The sequence below is a fragment of the Perognathus longimembris genome, chromosome 5 (assembly GCF_023159225.1).
Source record: "Perognathus longimembris pacificus isolate PPM17 chromosome 5, ASM2315922v1, whole genome shotgun sequence".
NCBI classification, from domain to species: Eukaryota; Metazoa; Chordata; class Mammalia; order Rodentia; family Heteromyidae; genus Perognathus; species Perognathus longimembris.
In genome coordinates, this window is record NC_063165.1 from 82935622 (window position 1) to 82948591 (window position 12970).

The window sequence follows — 12970 nt, forward strand, 5'->3', positions numbered from 1 at the left end:
TATTTTTTTTAAGTCAGTTATGGGGCTTGAACTCAAAGACTGGGCATTGTCACTGACCTTCTTTTGCTCCAGGCTAGCACTCTAGCTCTTGAGCCACAGCACCACTTCTGGCCTTTTCAGTTTTATGTGGTACTTAGGAATCAAACCCAGGTCTTCATGTATGCGAGGCAAGCACTCTACTACTAAGCCATATTCTCAGCCCATAAACAAAACAAAAAAGCGTAGTTGTTACACAATTGCTTGCTTCATGTAATAATGAACGTGTGATATGCCCTTAGGAAATGGTGTTTATACCCAAGAAAACTCCAGAAGCCATGAACCATCCTGTGATACAGTAACACAACACTACTTTACTTTGTCATTACTACTAGTCAATTGTTCCATGTTGCCTGAATCATGATCATTGACTTTTTGTGTATTTGTCTTATTTTTAGTGCATGTGTAGGGAGATGTTACAAATCACACACTCAGGAAGGCTAAAGCAAAAAAGTGACAGGTTATGTAGCTTCATAACAATTCAAATAATCATCTCCCAACCCAAACGTGCATAAAAGAACACAAACAAAAAGCTCTAATCACTTAATTCATCTGAGGGCACCTCACCCCTTTAATCTGACTGTGATATGCATACTACTGGAATTGCTTCAATTAACTGCTGCTGTTAGGTTGTGTGTTTTCACCAAGTCTAGGGAATCCAGATCTAGAGACATAAGGTGCCATTCTAGCCACTGTCACTGATCCAGTTAAGAACTGGACTAGGAGAAAACCACTGATGCTAAAGATAATTCACAGCAGGTGTTTTCTTCTACATCTGATTAGTGTTTCCATCTTTTAACTAAGCAGACATTTCTCCTGGGTTTTCAGCCACCCAGACCATACTACATATTCACCTGGACTCAAGTCCTGAGGGGGAAGGACAATCTGAGAGTATGATCTCAATCAGTGAATGGGAAGCAGTTTGGCTCTAACTCAAATATTTCTACATCCTCACCCTAGAACATGCTCATATTTACTTATACTAGCCATGAAATCAGCTGCAGAAATCTACCTTCTCAGATAAACTACAGTTCCAGTTACTGCAATCTATACATTATAAAAACATGCTGAGACAATAAAACCATGCTAGACGCCGGTGGCACATGCCTGTCATCCTAGCTACTCAGGAGGATGAGATCTGAGGATTGCGTTGTCAAGCCAGTCTGGGCAGGAAGGTCCACGAGACTCTTATCTCCAATTAACCACTCAAAAGCTGGAAGTGGCACTGTGGCTCAAGTGGTAGAGCGCTAGCCTTGAGCAGAGAGGCTCAGGGACAGCTCCCAGGCCCTGAGTTCAAGCCCTATAAACAACCAACCAGCAACAAATAAACAAATGACTAAGAAAATTTGAGTGTTAGCTAAAATCAAGCTACATGATCTTTGCATCTCACTATACAGCCCAGGCTTCCTGGAACTTGAAATCCTCCTGTTTCAGTTTCCAGTGTGGGAACTGCAGACATGTACTGCCACACACAGATTTAAAGTCTCTAAGTGCTTTATTATAGCCAGTTTTTCCTATCCAATAATAAGCACTAGCCAAGTAGGCAATTTTTTTCCAATTTTTATTATCAAACTGATGTACAGAGAGGTTACAGTTTCATACATTAGGCATTGGATACATTTCTTGTCCAAGTAGACAAATTTAAGCCAGTGCTAACCTGTATATTTCTACAAGTTGGCAGAAGATTCAATGACATCTGTCACAACGCTACCTACCACAGGAGAAGGCAAGACTCTGAACTGTACGCAGAACAATGGTTTCTGTGCAAGCTTTTCACAATGACCTTGAATTGTCCTCACTGATTGATATGTTCTTTCTACCAGCAATATGTCTTCTGAAAGTGAATGCAAGCATGTACATGAGTCTAACCTGTTATCATGAACAAGGACCAAAAGTTCTTTGTAAAAATGCAAACGGGTGGTATGAAGAAAGCAAGGGGGCGTGGGGTGAGAAAAGGAGGGTGAAAAATGAGGAAGGGGATAACAAGTATGACAAGAAATGTATGCATATTCATTACCTTAAGCATGTAACTATAACCCCTCTGTGTATCATCTTGACAACTAAAAAAATGCAAACAGGTGGAAACAAAAACTTAACACCCAAGGGGCTGGGAATGTGGCCTAGTTGTAGAGTGCTTGCCTAACATCCTCAGCACCACGTAAACAGAAAAAGCCAGATGTGGCACTTTGGCTAACGTGGTGGAGTGCTGCTAGCCTTGAGCAAAAAGAAGCTCAGGGACAGTGTTCAGGCCCTGAGTTCAAGCATCCAGGACTGGCAAAAACAAAACAAAAATTTAACACCCGAAATTTAACTTTCTTTAGTTCAGTGTCCAAAAAACATTTACGTAATTATATAGCAATTTTATAATAAACCCCTCACACACGCATTTCTATCTAGGAATAAATTTACTCCAAGTGAAGAAGCTCTATAGCAAAAATTACAAAACACTGATAAAAGAAGTTGAAGCAGATGCCAAGAAAATTTTTAAAAAATTAACAAGTACCCTCCCCCCAATATGGGGATGGGGACAGAGGGAATCCCATGTCACAGATGAAAAAATTCTGTAAAAAATGTCATACTTCCCAACGCAATTAACAGATTAAATACCAATGACATTCTTCACAGTACTAGGGGGGAAGAGATCCTAAAATCCACAAGGAACCACCAAAAAAAAAAAAAAGGGACACTATCTACTTCAGAGAATATTACAAAGTTATCAGACTTGAAACGTGGTGTGTGGGTACAAAAACAGGTATATAGACCACAAGAACAGAACAGAAAACCCAGAAATACATTTATGCACCTAGAGCCAACTGATTTTTTAGGAGACTCATTGGACAAGAGCCCTCAGTAATTGGTACTGGGGAAAAACCTGATATCCACACTAGAAGAATGAAACTGGACACCATCTCTTACCAGTTGAGGCAATCAAATCAACTCAAATGGTTTGGGCCAGAAACTGTGAAGCTACCAAGAACACAAAAAAGGACAAAGCTTCAGAGCACTGGAATGACAAGGATATTCTTATACGAAAGCCCAAAGCACTGGAATCAAAAGCAAAGTAAACAAATGGGATTTCATCAAACTAAAATGCTCTGCATAGCAAAAGAAAAAGAAAAAAAAATCTGAGTGAACAGACAACCTACAGAATGGGAGACAGAACCATCTGAAAGAGTTCAGAAGCAGCACATACAAGAAACTCCAAAAACAAAACAGAAAAAAATAACAAAAACCGGGGCTGGGGATATAGCCTAGTGGCAAGAGTGCCTGCCTCGGATACTCGAGGCCCTAGGTTCGATTCCCCAGCACATATGCAGAAAACGGCCAGAAGCGGCTCTGTGGCTCAAGTGGCAGAGTGCTAGCCTTGAGCAAAAAAGAAGCCAGGGACAGTGCTCAGGCCCCGAGTCCAAGGCCCAGGACTGGCCAAAAAAAATAAATAAAAAATAACAAAAAACTATTAAAAAGAAATAGATATTTATAGGTAGATACTACAGGACAGTGGTTGAAGGCATAGCTCAGTTGGTATAGCACTAGCCAAGGTGTCAGGTATAAAGTAGGAAAGGAAAAGAAAAAGGATAAAGAAAGATAATACAGGACAGAACAAAACATTTATTAAGCATGTGCTGAGTGGCTTGTTACAGACCAAGAACGAGTACGGGTACCAAAATCAGAAGCAATGGGGCTGGGGATGTGGCTTGGTGGTAGAGGGCTTGCCTACCATGCATGAAGGCCCAATGCAGGTATTACCTGAGTTAATTCTTCCAGTTTTGGAAGTGATGGTAGAAATACGAAGCTGCTGCTGCTGCTGCTGCCACCAGCCTCTTATATACCTATCAGGTGCCTGAGAGTACCACACCAGCTCCTCAGTGGGCAAGTCCTGTAGTATACTGACTACCCAAGTGGGACTCGAACCCACAGCAACAAAGTCACCAACACTGAATCGGGCTAGGAGTCTTTAGCTGCACAGCAACTGCTCCCCACCATCAGGATAGTGGAGGAACAACCCTGAGCTTCAGTAGGGCTGGGTTTTTAAAGGCAACTACCGTGCACAGGCAGCAGCTTATGTGAACGCAGCAAGCAGGTGTAGAGAAGCAGAGGTAGCTGATTACAGATTATTAAAATTCTGTTAAACCAGGAAATACTGAGCAGAACACATTCCAGGTTTTCCTTTTTGGATGTAAGACCAGACCACATTCCAAGTTTTCAGGCTCCTCTTGAGGTTTACTGGTGTTTGACTCCCTAATTTACATTAAGTCTCTATTTCTGGAATTTCCCCATCCCCAATAGGGCTTTTAATTGGGGGGGGGGGGGGGCAGGGGTCATCACAGGCTGGATGTCACAGTCCCTTGGCCATCATAAGAGGAAATGTAGGAGCTGGGAATATGACCTAAAGAAAGAGTGCTTGCCTCCTATACATGAAGCCCTAGGTTCGATTCCTCTGCACCACATATATAGAAAAGGCCAGAAGTGGCGCTGTGGCTCAAGTTGGCAGAGTGATATCCTTGAGCCAAAAAAAAAAAAAAGAGGAAATGAAATTATTTGTAAAATGTACTCAGAAAGCGATTTAAGCCAGGCACTGGTAGCTCATGCCTGAGTCCTACCTACTCAGAAGGCTGACATCCAGAGGATATCAATTCAAGGCCCAATCCACCTATCTTCAAAATAACCATTAATATTCAATGCATATCCTATGAAACTAGAAAAATTGAAGGAAGGGTTTGGTGTGGGAGAGATGGGGGGGGGGAATTATGAAAGAAGTAACATTTTGATCAAGATGCACTCTGTATTTACAAACTGACATGTTGAATGGTAACGCCTTTGCACAAATACTTAAAAGATAATAAAAATACAATAATTTTAAAAACACTAAAAATTAGAGCTGGAAGTGTGGGGTCAAGTGATAAAACTTGATTCAAGTAAACTTCAGCAATTAAGTTTAAGGAAGCTGGAGGCCCTGAGTTTAAACTCAGTACCACTAAAAGAGAAAAAGGGGCTGGGAATATGGCCTAGTGGTAAAGTTTTCGTCTCATATACTTGAAGCCCTTGGTTCGATTCCTCAGCACCATATATAGAGAAAAAGACAGAAGTGGCGCTGTGGTTCAAGTGGTAGAGTGCTAGCCTTGAGCAAAAAGAAGCCAGGGACAGTGCTCAGGCCCTGAGTCCAAGGCCCAGGACTGGCAAAAAAAAAAAAACCAAACTCCTACACATCACTATAATGTGCAGGTATTGGGAATTTAGTAAGAACACATTATTATAATGGCTAATCTGAAGAATTTTATAAAGATCTAACTTCCTCTTGAGTCCTCAAATCCATAACTTGAATCTCTGGGGAGTGTCTCCAACAAGAAAAAAATCAACTGCCATAGTACTAACCAGAGCAAAACTATTTTCAAACCACTGTGATTCCTGAACAGATACAGCCATGTCTCTAGTAGATAAAAAGCATGAGGGGGGGGGTAGATACTGTATATAACTCATAATTATAAAAACTATACTTTGTGACTCACAAACCACTTCAGAATTATGTTCATTTTAAGCATCTAAACAGAGTCTAGATTGAGAGGCATGAAAACAGAATTTAAGTTGCATAGTAGAAAAATGTTGTTGCCCATAATGGCAAATAATTTATTTCTTACATTTAACAGCATCCTTGAGAATATAATTCACAAAGAAACCTAAAAGCAATGGTGACTTACCAGGGCCTTGAGTAGCTACTTAAGAGACAGATCTGAGAATGGGAGTTTGAAGCCAGCCAGGAGAGGACAGTCCATGGGACTCTTAGTTCTAATTAGCCACCAAAAAGCAGAAAGTGGTAAAGCGCTAGCCTTGAGCAAAAAAATCTCAAGGACAGCACCCAGGCCCTGAGTTTAAGCTCCAGGACCAGCACAAAAAAAAAAAGCATTATTTGTCTGACGTGACAAGTTGGCCCAATCTAAAGGTAATATCATCTGAGGTTCCTGGATGACTTTCAAAAGAACTTTCTAAGAACATACTATAATAACATTCCTTTTTTTCTTATTAAATACCATTCTTTTTGTTTGCCAAAGCTCTTCTGTTTGAGTTGAACATCTTAACAGAACAAAATCAGAAAAACATCATCTTTGACCTCTAAAAAATTTTCCATCAAAAGTTGCAAAAGGTTAGTTAACTCCCAAGGCATCCCACATAAAAACCTCAGGCTATTTCTATTCAATTCAAAACCTTAAGCTGGTGCTAGTGGCTCATACCTGTAAATGTAGCTATTCAGGAGGTTGACACCTGAAGATTACAGTTAGCAGCCAGCCCAGGCAGTAGAGTCCATGGTGAGTCTCATATACTCATATCTTCAATTAACTATTCAGAGAAAGCTCAGGGACAAGACCAGGCCCTGAGTTCAACCCCCAGGACTGACATGCACACAACCTTAAATTTGGAAAGTTCTAAATTTTGAATTAACACAATCAGATACCACTAGAGAGTCTATATGACCAACAGTATGTATTTATAAAACAACTTGACCTAAGTATGGTACATCCTGGTCACAGTATCTCCAGTAAAGGCAGTGAGGAACAGGTGTCACCTCTACTCTAACCAAAAGAATTCGAGGCCTGGGGACAAATAATGAGCGGGTTGACAAGTGATCCAGAGGACATAATGATATTGCCTTAAAAAAAAGTTATGTCGCATAATAGGTTTTATGAAAAAGCTGACAGTCTGCTCTCACAGTTAATAAAGAAGGCCTTTAAATAAAGCTTCCTTAACCAAGGTCTCTGCCTTGGATGGCTAACCAAAATAACTAATAAAAGTTGGCTCTAATCCAGCTGTGTGGTTTACTTTAGGAAGTTCAAACATGAATCTTTTCCAGCTCTAAAATGTAAACGGAACTAATGAAAACAGCCCCAGATGCTTTTACAGTTTTCAGGCACCATGCAAAAATGAAATATAGAAATCCTAGCAAATGAGATGTGCTAGAAATCTTCCCAAACTTTCAACTTATGATCTAGGATTAAACACTGTGCAGTCCTGGAGGCCCCTGAACTTGTCAGGAAGGGCAATGGCGGTGAGCAGCTGTGCTGATGGCCAGCCATGAAAATATACTCGGGTCCAAGTGGACCTCTCAGAAATAACTTACTCCAACTATTTACTGTGAGCAGTTCCCGTATTTAAATCTTGGCCTTCCTGATGTCACTTAATTGTGTGAAAACTCAAATACACTGTCATTTCAGATCAGGCTTGAATACTTCCAGTACTCATTCATCTACTAAAATAACAATGAACCACTGAGTTCACAGGTTCAAATTAAAGGCAAAAACTAGTGCTTTGTCTACTAGTGTACAAGTTTAGAGAGGTTGGAGGAACTACAGATGTGTCTTTACCATCCTACTCTTTACCTGAATTTTGTAACTGTCACCCCTCTGTACGTGACCTTTATAATAACAATCACTAATAACAGTAACAGTCGAGTACAGCAACTACTCAGACTCTTTACTCACTTGTAGTAGTGAGTCCCAGAGAGGACCCACTAAAAGGCGCCTCTGTGGTCAGAATATTGAAACTCGGCATTGAAAAGCAATTCCCGCCCAGAAGTTGGGAATCGACGAAATTAAGGAAAGCTGTTTCCTAAATCCAGCCCGAGCACAGCGCCGGGGCGCAGCACCTGGTCAGGTAGGTCCCAATTCCTAACTGCCATTCGCGCCCGCCGCGCACTCCGGGGAAGCGAAGCGTTCCTTCCAGGCCAGGCCAGGGGGCCGGCTTCCAGGCCGGGCTGGGAGAAGGATCCGGAGACCGGCGAGGCTGGAGGAAGGAGAAGCTGTCCCCGCCGGGCGTCTCATCCTTCCCCCGCAGTGCTGGGGCTCGGGCGTCCGCGCTGCGGCTCCGGGCGGGGGACCCCGAGGGCGGGAAAGCGGTCCCGCACGGGGAAACGGAGTCCGCCTGGGTGGCAGCCGAGGCCGGGCGTTTTCCGCCTCCCGCGCGCCCACCGGCCCAGGAGGCCCCAAAGGCCTCGCCGGGACGGCCGGGAAGCCCACAAGGCCGGCCCGCTCGACCCCGGAGACCTGGGGGGTTCCCCACGGCGGCCCCCCCAACGGCCCGGGGTCCCCACCACCGTCCCGGGGCCGACCCTAGGGGCCCGCGGTCCCCAGGGCGACCTCCCGACCCGAACGGACACGACGGCCCGAGGTCCTCACGGCCGCCTGGGGGACCCCGGGGGCGGCGGGCAGCGCACCCCGCCCGACCCCGGGCCCCCCAGCGGCACAGGGGGACCGCGGGGCCGGCGAGGCAGACGAAACCAACAAAGCCCACCGCGGCGGAGCGAAGCCGCCGCAGGCCGGCGGGCCCCCGCGGAGCGGCCGGGGAGGAGCGGCGGGGCCGCGGCGCCCGCCGGGCGGCGAGGCCCGGACCCCCGGGGGCACTGACCTTGGAGTCCCCGTTGCACAGAGCCATCGAGGCGGCGGCCGGAGCGCGGGGCGGGACGGCACGGGAAGGGGCGGGAGGCTGGCGCTGAGGGCCGCGGCCTGGTCAGGGCGCCCAACGGCCGGGCGCGGAAAGAAGCCAGCCGGCCGCCGTGAGGAGGCGCCGAACCCAAAAGAAGCTGTGAGCGGCGGCCCCGGCGCGCCAGCGAGGGAGAAGGGAAGGCCGGCGGCCGCGCGCGCTCGCTCCCGCCTCCGCCTCCGCCTCCGCCTCCCGCTTCCGCCCCGAGGAGGAGCCGCACGCAGGCCGCGCGAGGAGCGGCCCGCCTCCGGGGGGGAGGAGTCCCCGTCAAAGCCACGCCCCTCTCGTCAGGCCACGCCCCCGGGAACGGAAGCCCGCGGCCTCGCGCTCCCTGACCCCGCCCCCCGCGGGGAGGAGCCGTGCGGAGCCAGCGCGGCCCAGCGGCCCGCCTTCGGGGGAGGGGCCGAGTGGAGGCCACGCCCCCGCCTCGTGGCCACGCCCTCACGTGCTGGCACCGAATGGGCATCCCACCGAGGAGTCGCTCAGCGGCCCCGCGGCCGAGCTTAAGGGTGCGGTGCTGACCTAGCATGCAGGAAGCCCTGGGTTCGATTCCTCAGCACCACATATACAGAAAATGGCCAGAAGGGGCGCTGTGGCTCAAGTGGCAGAGTGCTAGCCTTGAGCAAAAAGAAGCCAGGGACAGTGCTCAGGCCCTGAGTCCAAGGCCCAGGACTGGAATTTAAAAAAAAAAAAAAAAAGTTAAAGCCGGATAAACTAGGGGAAAGCGAGGTATAGAAAGCCTATAGCAAATACAGGAGATATCCATTCATCTACTTCCCTTAAGATTAAGGAACCACGTCATTTAAGGGGGAAACAAGGCCTGGTGAAGGTAAGCAATGCAAGGGGCCAATCCCTGTAATCCTAGCTACTCAGAAGGCTGAGGTGTGAAGACAGCCCAGGCAGAGAAGTCCACGAATCTCCAATAAACCACTCAGAAAAAGCCAGAAGTGGCGCTGTGATTCATAGTGGTAGAGCGATAGCTTTGAACACAAAGCGGCGCAGGGACAGAGCCCAGGCCCTGAATTGAAGCCCCAAAACCAGAAAAAGAGAGAGCAGGATGCATTTCTACCTGAGAGATGCATTTCTCAGTCCAAGAATTAACATTTGTCTGGCAGTATGTATACTTTCCTGAGAGAAATGCTTCCCCCCAAACATACGCACGCTCCTACCCAAAGTGCAGACAACAGGCTCCCTTCCTTATCTCAACAGTAAGCATCTGTCTTATGGCAGGATGCAGTGTAAACTGGAAAGAATGCCCCAAACGTCCAGAAACTCAGAAGGTAACACCAGGAATAATTAGAGCAAAGATAAAACACCTATCTTTGCATAAGTCAGGCACACCCCCCCTTTGCCATATAAATCCCCCTAAAAGCCAAGGAACTATGGATGTGCCTCTGTCTCCTCTGTCTCTCCTCTAAAGCACCCACACTGTTATGGTGTCTCTACCTTTCCATTTGCCTTTATGTCTGCTTGTTCACTTGCTTACTTACTCAATAAAGCCCTGCCAAGTTTTCTTACCATGGTGACTTGTCCAGAAGTTCTTATTCTGTGATCAAAGTCAAGGACCCTAAGTGAAGAGTCTAGAGGGAAATTTCACAAACCCTCACCTGCATCCGGTGACACTATGACACATGGTATTTCTAAAAAGAAGGGAGTTTGGGAGCTGCCACTGGGCCAGGCACTGGGGCTGAGCTTTCGCTACAACAAGGAGAGTGCTTTTATTAGGGTTGTTTGAGAGGGATAAAAGTCCCCAGCCCAGACAAATGTTACCTTGGATTTGAGTAACTGGGGTCCCAAATCCAAGTTGAGAAGTTACTTGAAGCTGTTAGGTCCTCTCCCTGAGGGCTCCATGTAGATGCCCCCACCTTATTAAGTCTCCACCCAGTTACCTGGGTAACCCGCAGACCTGGAGGCAGTTACCTCCCCTTTCCCTGGGGTCACATCCTAATCCACCTGGCCACACCCCTTGCCCCTGCCCTAGATATAAGGCAGGGCTGGGTGGGGGTCCCTCTCTCTCTCCCTTCTCTCCCGACACGGATCATCTTGGCCACAGGCCAGCAGTTTGGTAATAAACTTTCTTTCCTGCCTGAATACCACGTGGCGTTCTCCTTTACCGGCTACCGACTTTAAAAACCTAACAGAAGCCAAGTGCCAGTGGCTCAAGCCTGTAATCCTTGGTACTCAGGAGGCTGGGACCTGAGGATCACAGTTCAAAGCCAGTCTAGGCAGGAAAGTCCTTGAGACTCATCTCCAATTAACCGCTTTGCCAGAAACCACGATGGCAGCGCCTAACAACAACGCTCAGCTGCTGCAAGTGTCTTTGGTTATAACCCAGAGGCGGTTCTGTGGGTTGTGATGCCCCCCCCCCCCCCGCCCTTCCGCCCTTGATGGACAGCTCCTGCCTCCCCTTACAGTCCCTAGATAGGTGCACACCCCGCCCCTTCCTGCCGATCTTAGACCTGATTGGCGCCTGTGCCTTATATTAGTGGCACATACTTCCCCAATAAACAAGATCTTGCGCTGACTTGACTCCCAGGCCGTCTGCGCTGGGTGCGGGCAGTCTGCTGACCCTTCCTTTTCTTGGCCTGTCCAATCAGGGCGTGCCTTTTCCCATCTGGGGGAGCACAGGGGGGCTAAAAACCCCGACACACGTAGACATCCAGGTACAAAAGAAAACCGAAGGACTGGCAAGACCCGTTCTCACCAGGGAGAAGTGAGAAGTGCCGTCTATTGTCTGGGGTGACCTATATAACCTAGCAGGCCTTGAAGGTGGGGACGTTGGTGTGGACATGCAGAGCAGGGGCTTCACCATGTCAGCCTAGGGTTTATGGCTGGTGCCCAAATGGTACGTGAGGGGTCCTGCAGCTGCCCAGGCCTGGAGGTCACTCTAAGGGGATCTTGTTGCTTTATATATGGTTATAATTGCCCCCAAAGGAATGCCATCTCAAGGTAAAGGGGGTGAAGGCTGGTTATTTACTGCCCTCACTAGATGGGCCTAGTGTTGCCTAGGAAAGGGGCATGCTAGGCTATGGACGAGGTGGCTATTGAGCTTACAACCACCAAAAAGCCAGAAGTGGAGCTATGGCTCAATTGGTAGATCACCAGACTAGAGCAAAAAAGGCTAAGGGACAGTGTCCAGTGTAAGGTCCTCTCCCTGAGGGCTACATGCAGATGCCCCCACCTCATTAAGTCTCCACCCAGTTACCTGGGTAACCAGCAGACCTGAAGGTAGTTACCCTCCCTTTCCCTGAGGTCACATCCTAATCCACCTGGCCACACCCCTTGCCCCTGCCCCAAATAAAGCAGGGCTGGGTGGGGGTTGCCCCTTCTCTCCCAGTTCTCCCTGTTCTCCCCTCTCTTCTTCTTCCCCCTCTCTCTCCCTTCTCTCCGGCCATGGATCATCTTGGCCACAGGCCAGCTGTTCAAATAAACTTTCTCTCCTGCCTGAATACCGAGTGGCGTTCTCCTTTACCGGCTACCTACTTTTAAAAACCTAACATCCAGGACCTAAATTCAAGCCCCCAGGCCCAGCAAAAGAAAATTAAAAATATTCAGAAAGGCTACACCTTAGCAAAGGGTTAGATGCTAGAACTCAGCCCCAACCACCGTGTTCATCATGTCAGGGTCTAGACCAGATAGGAGGAAGCCAACACTGCCCAAGCACACCTTATCCTACACAGCCTATCAGCATCGTGAAGTAGGTTTGATACTCTTTGACGGGTCGACACTGCCCCCCCCCCCCGCACCCTATTCTCCCAGGTGCTGACAGGTACCAGGCAAAAACCCCAGGTAAGCACGGGCCTGCTTTGATGTGCAATTCACCTGAGCCCAGCTGTAAACAGTCCGTGTGGGCCCCACCCCAGAGCCCCCCCCCCCAACTTCCTAGACCTAAGGGCTCTTTCACTAACCTCTGCCTCCTCGCTCAGAACCCATAAGCCTGATCCCAAACTGGCTCCCACCCGCAACCTTCCAAACCCACAGGAAGGCGTGTGGGGCGCGGAACCACGGGAGCCACCGCTCCACTTCCGGCCTCCTGCCGGTTTCCGGGAGAGCTCAGTCTCCGGGGTAGCTAGGTTTATAGGCCGGGTGCGCCAGGCCGGTCAGCACCCTCGGAAAGATCGTTCCGCGGCCCGGCGTGAAGGCACCCGCCGCCCGCGCAGGCGCGGTTACGCAGCGCGCGGACCCAATCCCCAAGGCCCACGCCGTCCAGGCTGGCGCATGCGCTCAGGGAGCCCGAGCTCGCCCGGCGCGGGTGGGCACGTTTGAGTGGAGTCCTCCGGTATGAATCTTCCCCAGAGTTCTGGTCCTCCTCGATCTAGGGTTCCGGAGAGCTGGGCTCCGCCCCCCGGCCGCCGGAGCGTGTCCCGATTGGCTACCTCTGAGACGGAGTGCCGGAGCGTGTCCTGATTGGCTGAGTCTGAAACGGGCCCGAGGACTGATTTGAGGCCGGGACCACTTCCTGGAA

The 12970-nt window shown here is 48.6% G+C and overlaps 1 protein-coding gene and 1 long non-coding RNA gene across 2 annotated transcripts in view; both read right to left on the reverse strand.

Moving 5' to 3' along the window:
• The window catches only part of Gmps (guanine monophosphate synthase), a 33901-nt gene extending 25196 nt beyond the window's left edge, over positions 1–8705 (reverse strand). Inside the window, exon 1 of the mRNA XM_048347224.1 lies at positions 8431–8705. Within this exon, the coding sequence (XP_048203181.1) occupies positions 8431–8457 (27 nt within the window). The 5' untranslated portion in view covers positions 8458–8705. The remainder of the gene's footprint in view (positions 1–8430) is intronic.
• LOC125352042 lies at positions 3841–7267 on the reverse strand. The gene is made up of 3 exons (XR_007211087.1): positions 7257–7267; positions 5230–5233; positions 3841–4271 (listed from the first exon to the last, which is right to left on the reverse strand). It is a non-coding gene; the product is annotated as an uncharacterized LOC125352042 (long non-coding RNA).
• Positions 8706–12970: the final 4265 nt, after the last annotated feature.